The sequence below is a fragment of the Phoca vitulina genome, unplaced genomic scaffold (genome assembly GCF_004348235.1).
Source record: "Phoca vitulina isolate PV1807 unplaced genomic scaffold, GSC_HSeal_1.0 scaffold40, whole genome shotgun sequence".
Classification (NCBI taxonomy): domain Eukaryota; kingdom Metazoa; phylum Chordata; class Mammalia; order Carnivora; family Phocidae; genus Phoca; species Phoca vitulina.
Genome location: NW_022589743.1, coordinates 19,247,109 through 19,266,477, shown reverse-complemented (window position 1 = coordinate 19,266,477; position 19,369 = coordinate 19,247,109). Strand labels below are relative to the sequence as shown.

General features: G+C 43.3%; 1 protein-coding gene and 1 long non-coding RNA gene across 6 annotated transcripts in view; one reads left to right on the top strand and one right to left on the bottom strand.

The window, feature by feature from the left end:
• Positions 1 to 7,110: 7,110 nt before the first annotated feature.
• Positions 7,111 to 10,830, bottom strand: LOC116647272. Its single transcript, XR_004302309.1, has 3 exons — positions 10,678 to 10,830; positions 9,964 to 10,046; positions 7,111 to 7,587 (listed from the first exon to the last, which is right to left on the bottom strand). It is a non-coding gene; the product is annotated as an uncharacterized LOC116647272 (long non-coding RNA).
• Positions 10,831 to 10,905: 75 nt separating this feature from the next.
• The window catches only part of RHOT1 (ras homolog family member T1), a 61,266-nt gene continuing 52,802 nt past the window's right edge, over positions 10,906 to 19,369 (top strand). For all 5 annotated transcript variants that reach the window (XM_032428464.1, XM_032428460.1, XM_032428466.1 and 2 more), the window contains exon 1: positions 10,906 to 11,172. In XM_032428464.1, the coding sequence (XP_032284355.1) occupies positions 11,097 to 11,172 (76 nt within the window). In that variant the 5' untranslated portion in view covers positions 10,906 to 11,096. The remainder of the gene's footprint in view (positions 11,173 to 19,369) is intronic.

Genomic DNA, 19,369 nt, shown 5'->3' with positions numbered 1-19,369 from the left:
GTAAGTGTACAGATTGGGGCACCTGGCTGACTCAGTCAGTAGAGTGTGCGACTCTTGATCTCAGGGTCGTGAGTTCAAGCCCCACGGTGGGTGTAGAGATAAATAAATCAATCTTTAAAAACATAAAAACTGAAGTGTACAAAACAATGTTTAGTATGGAGTTGTGAAACCCTCACTGTATTCTAATTTTAGAACATTTTCATCACCCCCAGAAAGATCCCTCATACCCATTAGCTGTCAATGTGTCTTGTAGGTCTCCTAATCTACACATCTCCCTCTCCCTCTCCTCTGCTTGCAGTTCATCCATAGGACCCCAGGCTGGATTGGCACCTATTTTGAAGACGTGGAAATTCACATCTGGGCTGTGGGGCAGGGTTGAGCAGACAGTGTTGCGGCACAAACCAGCCAGACAACCCTTGGCAGTACATTTAAACTCTTTGCCCTCCTTTCCCTTGTAAGATGGAAATAATTATTATTTGCCCTTCCTTTTTTTTTTTTAAACTTTTTTTTTAAAGATTTTATTTATTTATTTATTTGAGAGAGAGAGAGAGAGCGCGCACATGAGAGGGGGGAGGGTCAGAGGGAGAAGCAGACTCCCTGCCGAGCAGGGAGCCCAATGCGGGACTCGATCCCGGGACTCCAGGATCATGACCTGAGCCGAAGGCAGACGCTTAAGCAACTGAGCCACCAAGGCGCCCCTCATTTGCCCTTCCTTACCTTCCTCAAAAGGTTGCTGAAAGAATTAAAGTAATAGGTAAGGGAACTGGGAAAATGCCAGGACAATTGTAACCACAGCAATGACAGAATTATGTCAGCCTCCAGTGCACCTTGGCCTCTAACATCTTGAGACTCACATCTAATTTACATACATGTCCTCGAAAACAGGGCCAAGCCAAATTCTTCCACATGTTCTATTAATTTGCTCTCTAGCCTTGCGACCACTGTCATGATGTAACACACCAGGAAGCGGGGGTCCAGACGGGGTTAGTGGTTTGTCCAGGGCTGGTCAGCTAGCAGGGCAGGGACCAGGCCCACTTCCCCCCTCCCCGAGTCTCTAACCTTAATACCCTCTGATAAGGTCCTGTGCTGAACGGGGACCTGGCCTTCCACTCTGATGGGACACAGCTAGCCCTAGAGCCATGAGGTACTCTTTTTTTCTGCCTGGTGGTGGTGGCGGTCCTCGGTTAGTAGAGTGGCCTTGGGTTGTCTGAATAAGGACAAGACCTCTCTCTTGGTGCCAGTTGACCGTTAAAGGGCTCTCGGTTCTCACTTCCTGCATCGTGGTGCTTTTATCTTCTCACCCAGAGTCACCTTGATGTTTGCCCTTCAAAAGTACCAAGACTGAGAGTTCAGAGGCCAGGGTTTTTAGCGTCTTGAGGTGCTTTGGTTAAATACCATCCCATCTGGTAGTTTGGATAATGCGGCCTCTTTGAGCATGGAGTTTGTTGCCTGGTCACATGATTTCCCCAAACCAGAGCAGAAGCATAAGAATCAGAAAGGTAGAGAATGAAGGTTAGCCCTCTGCTTCTTTGCTTTTGTCTCGAGTTTTTGGTCAGCAATCAGCTTTCTGGGACACTGTGAAAAATGGTACCCTTCCTCAAACAGAACAAAACAAAAATCCTCCAGAATAGAAATAACGAAGCTGAGGGGCGCCTGAGTGGCTCAGTCGTTAAGCATCTGCCTTCGGCTCAGGTCAGGATCCCAGGGTCCTGGAATGGAGCCCCGCCTCGGGCTCCCTGCTCAGCGGGAAGCCTGCTTCTCCCTCTCCCACTCCCCCTGCTTGTGTTTCCTCTCTCATTGTCTCTTTCTGTCAAATAAATAAATAAAAAATCTTAAAAAAAGAAGAAGAAGAAAGGAGGAGGAGGAGGAGAAAGAACGAAGCTGGAATGCCAGTGAGTGAAGGACCTCTCACTTGGATCTACACTATGTGGGGGAAGGAATCATCCACACACGGATCAGGCTGGAAAGATGTCCCATGGGGAGGCAAAAGTTCATGGGGAGAGCACCGAGGACTCCTGGAGCAGCTTCTCACCTCCTCTGCAGACGTTCCTCTCAAAAACCCTTGTTTTCTTGGAGGCATGTCTCCGTGAAGTGCTTTTTTTCTGGGGGTCAGGGAGAAGGGAGTAATGTCAGTGACAACAGCCACCTCTGTCTATCTCTCCCTCTCTCTTCCCCTCTGCCTCACACACACTCTTCACCCGCTGGGGAGGAGGCACCTACTGGAAGGCATGGTTGTTCCCATTATTGGGGTCCAGGGCTTTGGGTTCCTAGAAGAATCACTTACCAACCAGGAAGCCACCACCTTCTTAGACTCATAGCAACCTCTCATACAATTATATATATCTGTCCCTTACTTTTCCTCCCTCAAATACATTTTTTTCTGGAAGAGTTTAATTTGAAGACTTTATTTCCTAGCTGATTGCAGAAACAAGCGGCGAAACGCAACAATGCTGCTCTTTGGAGGTACCTCAGGTACCTTTTGCTGTGGTTGAAGGAAAAATCCCTTCCCCAGGGGCACTTGGGGCTTTTGACAGGAAGGGAGAATTTTCCTTCCTATATGCTCAGCTCCATCATTCCCCACTCCTAACTAAGCCCTCAGCCCCAAACCTACACTATTCAAACCCAAATTCATCCTCATTCGTAATTGCTCAAAACCCTAATCACAGCAAGGGGCGCCTGCCTGGCTCTGTCAGTGGAGCATGCAACTCTTGATTTTGGGTTTGTGTGTTCGAGCCCCATGTTGGGTGTAGAGATTACTTAAAAATAAAATATTTTTTACAGGGCGCCTGGGTGGCTCAGTCAGTTGGGTGTCTGCCTTTGGCTCGGGTCATCATCTCAGGGTCCTGGGATCGAGTCCTGCATTGGGCTCTCTGCTCTGCAGAGAGCTTCTTTCTCCCTCTCCCTCTGCTCTTCTCTCTCTCTCTCTGTCAAATAAATAAATAAAATGTTTAATAAATAAATAAATAAAATAAAATATTTTTTAAAAAACCCCCAAACCCTAGTCACTGCATGATTTTGTGTCCTTCCAGAGGAGTGCAGTCTTCTTTAATTATAATTAAAGATTTGTTCTGATTTGGGGTTTACTTTCCTAACCAGCCATAGGCTTTCTCAGGACACTGTTTCCCAAGCTTCAGTCTTTTATGTGCCACGATTCTTGTCGCACTTGCGTATCTCCTGCACCATTTTTTACTTAATATTTTTTCCTAAACCAACTCACTACCCCCCATCAGGTACATTTATTTCAAAAGGAAACTTTAAAAAAAAATTATGTAGATGGGAATCGGAATCCTGTGTCTTAAAGGGGTAACCCTAAATATATGTTTCATGGAAAACAAAAACAATGTGAGTGGCTTGGTTCTGTCCTATAAGGCTCTGAACCCGACGCTTGCTCTGGAGCTGGCTTTCATGTGTTCTCTCTTTCTCTCTCCCTCTCTCTCTCTCTCTCTCTCGTGCATGCGCTCACAAATGGAGATTATCAGGTATTATAGATTTACTGAGGCTTTCACCTTGACTTAATTAGGATAGAAACATAATAGGAAAGGGAAAAACATTCTGGCCACAGGGGTCACCATTTCAAATGTCCCTGCACCATCTATATTACCTCGTTCCACAACTTAGGGTAACATGCTTCTAAGACATTAGGCTGGTGCTCAATGGAAGACTATCTTCCCTCCCTGCTCAGTGAAGTCTTTTCACCTTTATTTTTCGAAATTAATATGCCCTGGGGAGAAAGCCTTCTGCCTTTGGTCAGGACACAGTGTCTTGGAGTTACCACAGGATCTTTTCTTCACCACCTTCTGCACAATTAGTCACCAGGTTGTGACATTGGATTCTGCCTTCTCAAATCATCCCAGCCCCGGCCCCCTCCGCTTCCCTCTGCATCTACTCTGGTTCAGACTCTAATCACTTCTCTGCCGGATTATTTTATTTTATTATTATTATTATTTTCTTTTTTAGAGAGAGAGAGCAGAAGCAGGGGGAGCAGGAGAGGAAGAAGTAGGCTCCCCACCAAGCAGGGAACACAACTCGGGGCTTGATCCCAGGACACCAGGATTATGACCCGAGCCTAAGGCAGACGCCCAACCGACTGAGCCACGCAGGCGCCCCTCTGCTGGATTATTTTAATTCGAGCCCCTCTGTCTCTAGCTAGAACCCCCTTCCCATCTGTTCTCATTCTGCTAACGTGAGCTTCCCTGAACACAAATCAGACATGCTTCTCCACTTAAAACTCCCTAGGGCTCCCCAGTGCCTCCAGCAGAAAGTTCCACTTCCTACCTCTACTCTTCCCTACCTCTAGCCCCATTTCCTGTCATCCTCCCCCACACACCCTCCACCCCAGCCACCTTGCTTTGTGTCACATCATGTACTTTTGTGCATCCAGTCTACTTGGCCTGTAGTGTCCTCCCCCTTGTCCAGAGGGAGATCTCTGTTGAAAATGGTACACAACATGTTTAGATCAGATCAAAGCAGACCCACTAAAACCAGGAGCCATCAGGAAGGCCCCTCGGGCTAAAACCATGGTATTTTTTCCTAGGAACTCTCTGGGATATTTGCATTTTTGCTGGGTTAAGGCATGGTGTTGCCTGGGGGTCATCTGTTAACACAGTCCTGTAGGAAGAGCAGACTACCAGAGGGATGCAACACAGTCACAGGGTCCGCTGGTTTTGGCTAGGGGAGGTAAAGATTTAGATTATGAGATGCCACCTTTTGTGGAAGGTTTTTGAAAGGTTTGGGTACATAGAGAATGATTTGGAGGATTCTGGTGATAGGATGGGTGCCTAAATACGAGCTGCTTTGTCTATAACATATCAGTGTTGTTCATTACTATGCTCCTAGCACAGAGCACAGCCCAGAGCCTCACACATGGTAGAAACAGTAAATACTTGTTAAATGACTTAATAAACATGATATCCTACATTAGTGTGTCAAAGCATTGCTATTCTTCTAAATATTTCTTTAATTTTTTTAAAAGATTTTATTTATTTGAGAGAGAGCAAGAGAGAGAGAATGGGGGGGGGCAGGGAGCCCAATGCGGGACTCGATCCTAGGCCCCTGGGATCATGACCTGAGCTGAAGGCAGACGTTTAACCGACTAAGCCACCCAGGCACTCCTCTTCTAAATATTTCTATTAATTTTATTTAAAAGATATAATTATTAAATTAACTTCGACATTTTCCCAAAGATGGTTGTACTAAAAATTAATTCATAATCTTTAATACATTTTTCCTTTCTTTGTACTCTCATTTAATATTTATGTACATCCATTCGTTTTTAATTACCCGACGAACACATGTACATGCTTGTAAAAGTTCAAAACTACAGAAGTATAGAGGATAAACGTTGTATAAATGAATATATCATACTTCATTTTTATACAGCTGTAATTATATATGCGGTTTTATATTTTTATTTTTTCACTTATTTTGTAAATACTTTTCCATATCTTTTTTTTTTAAAGATTTTATTTATTTGAAAGAGATGGAGCAGTGGGGGAGGGCAAAGGGGGGGACCGAGGGAGAGGGAGACAAGCAGACTCCCCGCTGAGCAGGGAGCCTGACATGGGGCTCGATCCCAGGACCCTGAGATCATGACCCAAGCTGAAGTCAGACGCTTAACGGACTAAGCCACCCAGGCGCCCCTCCATATCTGTAATAGTCATTAGTTTTAATGACTGCAAATGTTCTCCAATGTACTTATTTATTTATTTAAAGATTTTATTTATTTATTTGATAGAGAGAGAGTGAGCACAAGTAGGGGGAGCAGCAGAGGGAGAGGGAGAAGCAGGCTCAGCAGGGAGCCCGACTGGAGACCCCATCCCAGCACCCTGGGATCATGACCTGAGCCGAAGGCAGACGCTTAACTGACTGAGCCACCCAGGCGCCCCGTATTTATTTAATTTTAAAGTAATCTCTGTAGCCAGTGTGGGGCTTGAACTCATGACCCTGAGATCAAGAGTCATATGCTCTACCGACTGAGCCAGCCAGGTGCCATAATGACTGCAGACGTTCCAATAATTTTATGCCATACTTAATTTATTCCCCTATAATTGTATGCTTTTCCATTTTTAACTGTTGTGTAATGTTCCTCTAAATAGAATATGTATATGTATATATTTTTTTCTCCTTTTGATTATTTTCTTGGAATATATTTAATTGTGGTGATTTCTTTGCAGAAATAAACAGAAATTATAAATTTACTATTTATGGAATTTTTTGTTTTGCAGAAATAGCCTGTGGCCTAAAAATTTCTGAGAATCACTGGTTGATATTTATAATAAGTCAGCAAAAATTTTAATGTCTTTACAGTGATCAAAAGTTAAATGCATTTTTGCCTTTTGGAATTTACAATTTGAGTGGGCAGGCTAATCAATTTGCCCTTGGAAAAATTATGCATGTCAGCAAATGAATTCCAAATTAAAAAGTGCAGTGAACAGTGATATGTGAGCATGAACTATGTGTTAAACAATGTGATGAATGCTTTATCTGGACTTTATTTAATTATCAAAAAAGCCCTATGAGATAGCTCCATTTTGCAGATGAGGTTTATGTTTTTCAGAGAGGTTCTGTAACTTGCCCAATGTTTGCCCAGCTGGCAAAGTGTTGGAGATGAAATGTAGGCTCCAGAGCCCATGCGCTTACCCATTCCCTAAGGGAATTCAGACCATGTGTGGGGAGGATGGGTCTGAGAGGCTTCTCAATATCAATTATCTCTTAATTGAGGGTTTTTGTTTTACAATCTGTATTTGAAAGGAGCTTAAGAAAATTAAAAAGAAAACTGGATGCAACCTCATCAATACGTGAGGATTTTTTTTTTTAGACAAAAATTAGCCTTTACTATCTTGTTGAGTGTTATAAAAAGTATCCAGTTCTTCAATACTTAAAATATCCATTCTTTTTTCAAAAGCTAAAGAGAACCTGTAAAATAAAGCATTTGTATGCTGTAGAGTGGAGGATTTTTTTTTTTTTAGTACAGTTGACACACAATGTTACATCAGTTTCAAGTGTACAACCTAGTGATTCCACAACTCTGTAAATTATGCTGTGTTAACAGATGAGGGTCCTATGTAGAAAAATTGCCTTTCAACATGGTTAGTTTTCAAATGCCTTTTAATAAGTAATTGTGCTGAGTGACGTACCTTCCAGCCTAATCAAGCAAACAGAATCCGTGTCCTCTAGAGACCCATCCATGTGACTACACAGAGGACATGGATGTTTGAACAATGAACCAAGAACAAGTGCATTAGAAGGCAAGATAAAGTATTTACTCTATATCAAGGCATTGGACTTTTCTGCTCCAGCAGAACAGGCTTGACAGGAAAAGGAAGAAGTCTTCCTGGGCAGAATGGGAGACAAAAGTGAAGAATGGGTGGATGATGAATGCCACTTTGGGTTTAACTTGATAGAAGGATCTGAGGAGTGGGACCAATGCCAGCCCGAGTCTGACTTGGCCTCCTGCCCAGGACTGTGGCTAACTCACCAGTCAGAAACCAGCCTCTTCTCCCACCCAATGTCAGTCATCTTCTACCCACTGGCTCTGGGTGTTCCGCTGTCCTGGGATGCAGAGAGAGGCTAGGTGGCAAGCTCCTCCTTTGACAGACATAAAAGATGGATCCTGTTATCTCCTGGCAAGAGTACTTTGTTCAGACCTCCCTATGTCCCCTGTACAGTTGAGGAGACAAGAAGTCTGTCTTGTGATGGTAGAGCTCCTTCCTAGCAGTGTTCTGGAGGAAAATTCCATCAGTGCCTTCTAGATTCCAATCTGTCTTCTTGGCTCTATCCAACATACTTAATATACAGTAATCAGTCTGTAATATCCCAGCAGTCCCACTGCCAACAACTCCATTCCCTGGCTTATGTTTCGCTGCAGTGTGTCATCATGTGGCTCTATACTTAGGCTCAGAGAGGTGTACGGAAGTCACTTTCTTCACAATTTACTTTATTCAACATTTGTAAATCACTGACCATATACCATGCACTATTCTAAGTGTTTTCCTACTAGTAACACATTTAATCTTCATTACAATTCCATGAGGTGTTATTACCATTTAGCAGATGAGTTATAGAGAAGTTAAGCAATTTGCTTGATGATGCACAACTAGTTACTGGCAAAGCTGAGTTTCAGATCTAGGGGGGCAGACTCCAGAGTCCCTGCTCTTAACCCCTGAACTATACTGTCTCCAGGAGAACTTCACAGTGACCCCTGATGGATGCCTGTTAATATTATGAGAAGGGCATATCAAGGGAGGGCAGGGGGCCAAAGCTCCACAAGCATAGTTGATTGATAGATGGAGAGGGGCTGTAAGAAGAAATTTACATTGCCCAGGAGGCCCAGATACCCTCTCCCTCACTTTAATGAGTGTCGGTCTCTGTTTGTACAAACCATTCGTTGTTGCCTACTGAAAGTGGTGGTTGGTTGTCTCTTTTCTGCAGCCTTTGAGTCTGGATTTTTTTTTTTTTTTTTTTTAAGATTTATTTATTTGACAGAGAGAGAGTGAGAGAGCCCAAGCCGGGGGAGTGGCAGAGGGAGAGGGAGAAGCAGGCTTCCCACGGAGCAGGGAGCCTGATGGGGGCTTGATCCCAGGACCCTGAGATCATGACTCAAGCCAAAGACAGACACTCAACCAACTGAGCCACCCAGGCGCCCCGACTGTGGGTTTTTAAGTAGGTTTTATTGACAAAGGAGTTCCCAGTATTAACTCTGTGATGTTTCCCTGCCAAATAAACTCTTCTTAGTCCCCTGCCTTCCAAACATTTCAATTAATAGGAATGCCAGAGCTGTACATGCCAGCACACATGTACAACACCATGAAGGCCTTGTCTCTTCTCATGCTCCTGGAGAAGTCCCTCAGAATTCACACCATCATCAGCTGGTAATGCTATTGCAGCACTCCTGGGATCAAGATTCTTTGCAGAGGGTTGTTTGGAGTGGGCAGTGCCCTGAAGAATTGGCTCTCTGTAAAGGGTCTTTGTCCTTTGTAGTCTAATATTTGTGTAACTTACTTTTTTAAGAAAAAGTTTTTTCACATATATTATTTAATGAGATCCTCCAAAAAATTCCATAAGGTCGGAGGCTGGGAAGAGATGATAGTCTTCATTTGGGAGAGAGTAAACTGAGGCAACAGGTGATATGACTTGCCCAGAGTCACACACTAAGGATGGCAGAGCCTGGCTCAGTCTCAGCTGCCCTGCCTTTGGCAAGTCACGGTATCTCTCTGCGTCTTGCTGTTACCTATAGAGTAATGAGAGTGGAATAGATGCTCTGTAGGGGTCTTTTCAACTCAGTCATCATGTAATACTAAAATTCAGAGGAATCCTTTTCCCTGAAAGATTGGGTTATCAAGACTCCTGAATTTTGGGACAGCTGGGTGGCTCAGTCGGTTAAGTGTCTGCCTGGGGCTCAAGTCATGATCCCAGGGTTCTGGGATCGAGTCCTGCATCGGGCTCCTTGCTCAGCGGGGAGCCTCCTTCTCCCTCTGCCTGGAGCTCCCTCTGCTTATGCTCTGTCTCTCAAATAAATAAATAAGATCTTAAAAAAAAAAAAAAAAAGACTCCTGAATTTCACATTTGCATCCATCCTGGAATAGGACTTCATTATCTCCCAGCGACCAAGGAGTGTATCTCTCTTATCTCCCTCCTTATATCACAGTGTTTTTTGGAAGGGCTTCCTCTCCTATGCTCCTTAGGGACATCATTATACTAAGAGGCAAAATACTGTTGTAAGTGTAACAATGTATTTGCCTCAAAGCCTGTGGCTTGTAACTTCTTTTCAGTGCACTTCGCTATAACAATGGTAGCTGAGATCAACAGAGCAAGTACGGAGTCTGGCACTGTACCAGATGTTTGACATGTATTATCTTACTTATTCTTCAAAACCACCTGAAGAGGTAAGTATTGTTATCATTATTCCCATGTTACAGAATGGACAGGTTGGAGATGTAAAAGCACTTACTCAGGATCACATACCTCATTAGGTAATGGGTCTGGATTCAATCCCCTGCAATATCTCAGCAGCTCTTAACTGCTACACCAACACCCCATGGCTTCTCCTAGGAGAAAGGGGGATTGTATTATGCACACGTTATTTCCTCTAAAAACTTACTATGTAATATTTAAGACAGAAAAAAAAGGCACATTATGCAGATAGCAACAAATTCCTCCAGATAGAGAGGGCCAGGAGGAAATAAGGCAACATTAGAAAACTCAGTAATAGTTTATTATCCAGTGTCACCTATGTGTCCAGCATTACATTCAGCAAGCCTAACTAAAGATTAGTATCGGAGGACCTTGCTCAAAGGAAACCACAGAAAGTGGCTTAGTTTGGTTTAGAAACTAGGTTTGGCTTAGAGCAGAGGAAAGTCATTTAGTCTGCTACAAAGAAATGAATCTCTTTACAAGGACAAGGTAAAAAAGAATGTCATTATTTAGAACTGTATTTTGTAAGCATCACAGACAAAAAGCAGCTAGGGTGGTGGCTTTGGGTAGTGAAAAAGGCTCTATCCCAGGAGCCAGTCACCCTTTCATCAATCAATCATTTTCTGAGGGCTATGTCTAATGAGGTATGGATGCTACTGAAAACCAGGTAGGCAGGTCGCTGCCCTCCCGGCGATTATAGTCTGGTGAGAATATTGCCGTCCTGAGTCATTGCCAAGCTCTAGCTATGTGACCTTGGACAAGTACCTTTTCCTGCCCCAATTCTGCAAAATCAATGGGCGGATCTGCCACTCAAATTCCCAGCCCCCGGCGTATCCGCGGCCCCCGGGGCCGGGAGGAGGGTGGGCGAGGCGCCCTGGCCCTGCGCTGCGGCGAGCCGGACGCGGGGGGCGCCGCTCAGGCCCGGAGAGCGTTCGCGTTCCGAAAGCGCTTGTCCCTCGCGGCGCCCCGTCGGCTCCGCCGCCGCCGCCGCAGCCGCCCGCGGAGCCGGAGGAGGCGGAGCTGGAGCTGTCCCGGCTCCCGAGCGGGGAAGCAGGCGAGGAGGCGGCGCGGCGGGCCCTGGCAGAGGATCGGGCGGGGCGGCGGGGGAGGCTGGCAGGCGGTGCCGGCAGCGCTGGGAGAGCGGCTCCGCGGGGTAGGCGCTCCCGGCGAGAGGTGTCCGCTCCATGCGTGCGGGCCGAGTCCGGCCCCTGCGAGCCGCCGACATGAAGAAAGACGTGCGGATCCTGCTGGTGGGAGAACGTGAGTCCGCGCGCCGGGGCCACCGCAGCCCCTGCCGCCCCGGGCCTGCTCGCCCCTCTCCGCTCCCTCGGGCCTCCCAGCCCCTTAGCTCTCCCCTTCCCGCGGCCCGCAGGCGGCCCTCAACCTCTCACCTCACCCGGGCCCTGCTAACACCTCCGGCCCCTGACCCCCAGTCGTCCTCGCAAGCCTTGTCCCCCTGAGCCTCTGACCGCCGGCCTCATCCCTCCGAAGGTCCTCTCCTCCTTTTCCGCTTGGAATCCTTTCCTCCTGGGCCTCAAAGCGTTTCCGAGGCCGCTTCCTTTTCAGACCCTCTTGTCTTCCGTGGAGATTCGCTTGTCACTGCCAGGCAGGTGCTGGAACAGGCCGACTGACCAATTGGGATGGCGTGAACCGGCTCCCGGGGAGGCTAGGGGGAGGGGTGCACAACTGTTCGACTTGCCGGCAAGGTCAGGGTTCTGCTTTTTTGTGTGTGTGTGCTCGCAATCTTCCCACCCTCTAGACATTCACCTGTTTTTGGCGTTACTTGCTCTTTGCGTTGGAATAACTCCTGGTATCCCCGATATTTCCTCAAAAATTACTCTTAACTTCAAGTTAGACAAGTGCTCAATGAATTAATAATTATCTGGGGAGGGTCCTTTAGTTGAGAGAATTATTGTCACCAAAAGCCAAATCCCCCCCCGTCCTTTTAAGCATTATTTATTGTATAGCTACTTGGTAGTTAATTTATAAAAGGCACACAGGAGATCCAAACTGACACATACACAGAAGACCCCCTAGAAATTCTTAGATTTCACCTTTTGAAGATATAATAAAGGAGAAATGCCTTCTGTTCACTGACTTGGGGACAGAACAACAGGGACTTCTTGATATCACTTGGCTAGTTACATGACTCATTTGGTAGGACTAAAATAGGAAAGTGGGCTGGGAGGACTGAATTGCTTGTTTACACATTAGTTAATGTTTTGAAGCATTCTGTTTCAAACCCCATTTCATCCTAGAGTAGCCCCTCCAGGTCACTCTGATGCACTCCCAAGGAAGAAAGCTAACACATTTTTACCCTCTTCTGTAGTGTTCTTTGATATTCATTGAAATCTCTGTTCACCTGCTGTTTGGAGAAGTCTTTAAAATCAGAATTTGGAAGTAAGCTTGGCTTGACACAGTTTACTTTTTGGTTTGCAGTTGTGAATTTTAGTCTTTATTTTTAACTATATCTTAATCTGTATTTTGCATGGATTTCCTTGACAAAGTTCAGGAAGGTGTTACTTAACATACGATTCATACCTGATGCATTTGGAATAAGGTAGGGAAAGTGAGTAGATGAGCCACTTAAGAAGCTGATCCTTAACTGTGTAATAAAATAGTTTTATAGTACAGTAATTGCAATACTAATTTTCTGAAAGCAAAAATCCTGTGTTTTGGTTTTACTTTGGAATATAGGAAGCAATTACATATAATTAGTCTGTGAAACATCTAAATAGAAATGCTATATATATGTAAGATATATTGTTCAGCCTTAGGGCATTTAAATTAAAATGTTAACAGTATTATTTAGAAATACATAAAAGAACTCAAAATTTGTTAGAAAAATTAAAAGCCACGTCCTGCAGATATGAAAGCAAATAGGAGAGTTGAGAAAAGTGTGTATGCGTGAGCTTTTTGATCACAGGGAGAACCTGACCTAAAAGAAAGCCTTAGTTTTTAAAGAAGACATTTTTCTTGAAAAGGTTTGTTCCAAAAGCTTTTAGGCCAGTTACCATAGATATAATTTTTTTCACATTTAAAAATATTAGAATTATACTTAATGTGAAATATGTAATTTTAATTAAATTAAAAGCTGGTATTTTGGGGGGAAATGTTTGAAGCATTAGAAGATTTAATGTAAATATTTGACAGCTGCTAGCCTAGCTATACCACTTTAAATGCTGGGTAAACATAAATGTGACCAAGGCTATTTTAATAAATAAAAAAATACGGGATGCCTGGGTGGCTCAGTTGGTTAAGCGCCTGCCTTCGGCTTAGGTCATGATCCCAGGGTCCTGGGATCGAGTCCCACATGGGGCTCCTTGCTCAGCGGGGAGCCTGCTTCTCCCTCGGCCTGCCCCTCTCCCTGCTTGTGCTCTCTCTCTGACAAATAAATAAATAAATAAAATCTTAAAAAATATATAAATAAATAAGAATAAATTGGTCTAACACATGGATTTATCAGGAAACCCACTTTTTAAGGTAAAAGTGGTAGTAATTTAGTTTTCATTTTAAGATGGTTAAGGGGAATGGGAAAGGAAAAAAAAAAAAGGAGCATCGTCTCTGGTATTTTTGTAAAGCTGTTCCTTCTCTATCACCTCAGTACATTTTACTGCTGTTACTGTCCCTGAACCACACAGCAGCATCTTCATTCACTGAAACTCCCAAATAGTTGTGAATGGTTTCAACATTCTGTTGGCTAAACCTATACTGTACTCGGGAGGTGAAATGGATCTTTTCTTGGCCCATCCAGAATCTGGATTCTGATCCATCCAGGCTTAAATGCAAACTAATTGCTTACTGTCTCTTTAGTTTTCAGATCAAAGAAGTTAGATTGTCTATAAATTTTAAGGTATTTATTTACAGAGAAAGCCGAAGTGTTTTAAATATCATTTGCACCTTATCTTAATAATATTGAACATAATGGGGATCATTCAGGCCACGTTAAAAGTCAGTTGCCATTCGTTAAACAAAACAAAAATTTTTAAATCATTAAAAATGCAACCACGCAAAACTTAGTACTTCAGATTATGATTTTTCATGGTCAGATTATTTCACCAGAATATGTATTTAACTAGATTTGCATTACTGTGCTTAACAAATGTCCTTGTTGCAGTAAAATTAGCATGAACCTTAATGACCTTTTATCTAAATCATGTAGCTACATTAAAAGTACACAAGATTTAGTTTTAGTGAAGTCTTGTTTTTAAATTGAAATGTTTGTCTTTACCGGTCAAAATAATTGAGAAAGTGGAACTGTTATCCTCATTTTAAATGAATCTGATGGCTCTTACTCAGTATGTCCAACTGATTAGCTTATCGAAACTAGTTCAAGCCAAACTAGCTAAGACTTCGATTGGCTCTGGCCTAGGCTTTTGTAGTATCTCTCCTTAACTGGTCTCTCTGCTTCTAATTCCGTCTATTCTGTATGTAGCAGGCAGAGTCATCTTTAAAAAAATATCTCAGATCCTGTTACCCATTTTTAAAATTCTTTGATGATTTCTATTTTGACTTAGAATAAAGTCCAAACTCTTTTTTTATTTTAAAGATTTTATTTATTTATTTGACAGAGAGAGACACAGCGAGAGAGGGAACACAAGCAGGGGGAGTGGGAGAGGGAGAAGCAGGCTTCCTGCTGAGCAGGGAGCCCGATGGCGGGGCTCGATCCCAGGACCCTGAGATCATGACCTGAGCCGAAGGCAGACGCTTAATGACTGAGCCACCCAGGCACCCCTAAAGTCCAAACTTTTTAATGCAGGCCTGCAAAGTCTATCACAATCTGGCCCTTGTTTCACTCTTGTACTGCTCTCTACTGCTTTCTGGACAAGAAGGCCTTGACTTAGGTGATTCTTTCCTGCATATTTGTTCACTTGTTTTTTGGGTTGGATAGTAAGCTTCATGAGGGCAGAGGCTTTGTCTTGTTCATTGCTATATCCCCAGTGCCTAGAGTAGGCCTGGCATAAAGTAGGCGCTCAAATACAGTTGACCCTGAACAACATGGGTTTGAACTGTGTGGGTCCATTTATATGGGGATTTTTTACGGTACAGCACTATAAATGTATTTTCCTTATGATTTTCTTAACATTTTTTTCTCCAGTTTACTTTATTGTAAGAATACAGTATATAGTACATATAACATACAAAATATGTATTAATAGACTATGTCATCAGTAAGGCTTCTGGTCAACAGTAGTTATTAGTAAAGTTTTTGGGGAGTCAAAAGTTATCTGAGGATTTTGGACTGCTGGGGATATGGGGAGTTGGTTGGTGCCTCTAACCTCTGCATTGTTCAAAGGTCATCTGTAGTTTTTTGTTTTTGTTTTTTGAGAGAAAGCGCGCGCAAGAGAGCTTGGGAGGGGGGGCAATGGAGAGGGAGAGGGAAAGAGAGAATCCCAAGCAGACTCCATGCTCAGTGCAGAGCTGGACGCGGGGCTCAGTCTCACAACCCTGAGATCATGACCTGAGCCGAAATCAAGAGTGGGACGCTTAACCCTCTGAGCCACCGGGTGCCCCAAGTCATCTATAGTTTTTGAAAGAATGAATGAATTCAAGTTAGTTCCATTTATTTAGCCTTTACTTGTTTTCCAAACCAGTCCTCTTAGTCATAAACATTTGACCATTCTCCTTTCTTTTTTTTCTTTTTTTTAAAGATTTCATTTATTTTTTAACAGAGAGAGAGACAGCGAGAGAGGGAACATAAGCAGGGAGAGTGGGAGAGGGAGAAGCAGGCTTCCCGTGGAGCAGGGAGCCCGATGTGGGACTCGATCCCAGGACCCTGGGATCATGACCTGAGCTGAAGGCAGATGCTCAACGACTGAGCCACCCAGGCACCCCGACCATTCTCCTTTCTTAAATCCAATCTGATGTGTGGTTATTGTTAGCATTTGAGGGCAGCGTTCGTCCAGTGTCTTGTTCCAGGTCCTTAGCTTGGTTTTGCCTGGGAGATTCCTGTGTTCTGGCAATAAAGTAGACCAGTGACTTCTAATGACAGTGTCATGTCTATTCTGTGTCTTGGCTGCCAACAGTTACATTTCTTGCCAAGAGGTCAGCTTCTCCTTGAAACACCAGAGGTCATCTTAGTAGGATCAGGAAAGATTCCTCAAGCATACGATAGGAATAAGAATCAAAGAAACTTCAGTAATAAGCTAGCATTTATGTTAGAAAAAAAACTTTCTACAGTCCCTTTAAAGCCATATTGCTTTCCATTCTGATCTTTGTTAAATGATATTTGAAGATTAAACTCCTCCAGTTTCAGTTATACTGTGTTTAGTACCTGGGTGATATTTGTGACTAAGGATGTTCAAGCATAGTCTAAAGAGTCTCTTCTCTTCATAGGGAGTCTATGTCATTCTCACATAGGTATTACGACCTGTCTTTTTGTTCCTCTGGCACCGGTTGGGCACTAGGGTTGATCTAGTTCAAAGGAGAGGGATAGACCGTAACATTTGTTCTTCTGCAGCCCAAATAGTCTGCATATGGTCAATGAAATTTTCCTTTGGAACAGTACTCAGCTATTGCCCCAAATGATAAAGTTTCCTAGTTAAAATTATAACTCATAGTCACCTTCCTCATCCCCGTATATTCTAATTACATAATTTAGGGAGAGCCAACAAAGCTTCGTAAGAAGTAGCAGATAAAAATGAGGAGTAGGTCCCTTTACCACTTGAAACACGGGGTGTTTGTTATCAAGAAAAATAGCCAATATGGCGGTTAGGATGGTAATTAGAACCAAAAACTGTTATTTCCGCTTCATGAATATTAGGAATTTGCTGTCATTTAGAACTAGATGTTCAAAAGATGTTATGAAAAGACAAATTTTTAGCCTGGATAAATCTAGATAATTTGTTCTATAGTGATGAATTATGTTTCCCATGGATGACCTACTTAGAAGCATGGAGTCCAGACAACACCATGGCATGTTGTGTTGAACTGATCAGAAGTCCTTCCCTCTTCGGGGATAATTGTGACCATGCCTTTTGTTTTTATAGATTACTTCAGTGTTTCTCAGGCAAAATAGAGGAAGTAGAGACCATTAGATGGCTGGCTAACAATAATTTTTTGTCCTCCATATTAATATTTATGTTAAATATTTTTCAGTTACATTTTTACATATTATATTTTATTAAATTTATACTTATTTGTTATAAAATTATGTAAGTATATTATATATGATATATTAAATATAAAATTTAATTGGTACGGTAATTAGAGAAGTTTGTTCCTTCATGGAAATTATTTTTTGGAGTAGTTGAAAATATGTAGTGTTTATACTCAGATCTGCCATTGTCGAGGGGCCTTTTGGATTGTAGGCCTATTTAAATAGTTTTTAAAATTTAGTGTTCTAAAATGTTTTCCTTGTTTTTAAGATACTCATTTATTTCTCAATTAAAATTAGGCTAAAATTGGGGCCCCTGGGTGGCTCAGTTGTTAAGCGTCTGCCTTCGGCTCAGGTCATGATCCCAGGGTCCTGGGATCGAGCCCCACATTGGGCTCCCTGCTTGGCGGGAAGCCTGCTTCTCCCTCTCCGGCTCCCCCTGCTTGTGTTCCCTCTCTCGCTGTGTCTCTCTCTGTCAAATAAATAAATAAAATCTTAAAAAAAAAATTAGGCTAAAATTAGTGGCCTATTGTAATTTTAAACCTGCTGCTTCCCTATTTCTTTGATAGTCTCACTCAGGGTTAGGTGGTTAGGCCTTAAAGGAAGCAAAAAGCTCTAGTTTAGATTCACTGAAGCATTTCTTAACTAAATCACATCTGCCAATCTTTTATTAAAGTAGCTATCATCTTACTGCTCTTCCAAAAGGAAACCCAAAATGATACTAATGAAACTGTGCTCATTTTCTCCCAAGTTCCCTGTAATCTCTCTTGCTCTAATTTTGAACTTTTTTTAGAAGAGGAAATCACTCTTGGATTTTTATGTGGAAGAGATTCCTGTTCTTTGATTTTTAAAAGGCCTGCTATACAATTACTTCAGAAACTAGATGGAATTGTTATATTGCAGTGAGTACTAAACCACCTCAGATTTTTTAACAGGTAAGGCAGAATATGAATGAGTAAATAAATAAAAGTACCACACTCTAAGTGGCAGTATCCATATAAATAAATTGAATGATTCCCACTTTTGGTATCACTGATTGTAGGTCTGTATGATCAAACGTAAGTAAAGCTCTTTAATTGTTGTAGTGTTTACAGTGCCCTTTCTCTTGCCAAGGGGTGTCTTTCTCTGTCCCTGAGGCCTGCCCTGTTGGAATAGACCTGGTGGCAGGTTTGTACTCTGGCGGAAGGAGCCCGTTGCTGCACTGGTGGCCACAACTGCCTTGTTGAGCCAAGCTGTGAAGAAATCGGAATTTCCTCAGAATGTTGGTCTTTCCCTTCTGAAAATATCCCTGGGAATGTAAGGGGTCCATGGGAAAAGCAGAAAGGGACAATGGCCAGGAAAAGGGCTGTTCTCATGAGTTTTTGGTTGTGGTGAGGGAGGGGACTGTAAAGGTAACAGGGACCACCTGTTGAAGGCCTGTGTGGTTGTGATTATGGAGCAGTAAGTCCTTAGCTTCCTTGGAAACGAATAGGCCTTTTAATGTTGGTGTTTTACTTCATTTTGATCATTTTTGTTGAAGGTTTCCAGCTGTGGATTAAGTTAGGTTTCTTCTGAAACTGGTGAGGGCTTTGGAGTGGTGGGATACAAGCAGAATTTTAAAAAAGTAATTCTGGGGGTGCCTGGGTGACTCAGTTAAGCATCTGCCTTCTGCTCAGGTCATGATCTCAGGGTCCTGGGATTGAGCCCCAAGTTGGGCTCCCTGCTCAGTGGGGAGCCTACTTCTCCCTCCCCCTGCTCGTGTGTTCTCTCTCTCCCCCCCAGATAAATAAATAAAATCTTATTTAAAAAATTAATAAAAAAGTAATTCTAGGGGTGCCTGGGTGGCTCAGTCGGTTAAGCAGCTGCCTTTGGCTCAGGTCATGATCTCAGCGTCCTGGGATCGAGCCCCACATCAGGCTCCTTGCTCAGCGGGGAGCCTGCTTCTCCCTCTCCCACTGCCTGCCTGCCGCTCCCCCTGCTTGTGCTCTCTTGTCTCTGTGTCAAATAAATAAAGTCTTAAAATAAATAAATAAATAAAAAGGTAATTCTAAAAAGGGGATTGCGAGAGGAATCAAGGTCTGAAGGGTATTAAGGCAGGCAGATTTCTCCAGGACCAAGCAAGAGTGAGACTTGTTTCCCTTTGGGTACCAGGGAGCATCTGAGTTATTGAGCATCTGATTCATTTTTCCCATTCTTAACATAGTTGATCAAGGATAAGAATGTAGAGATGTGGGGCGCCTGGGTGGCTCAGTCGTTAAGTGTCTGCCTTCGGCTCAGGTCATGATCCTGGGGTCCTGGGATCAAGCCCCGCATCGGGCTCCCTGCTCAGCAGGAAGCCTGCTTCTCCCTCTCCCACTCCCCCTGCTTGTGTTCCCTCTCTCT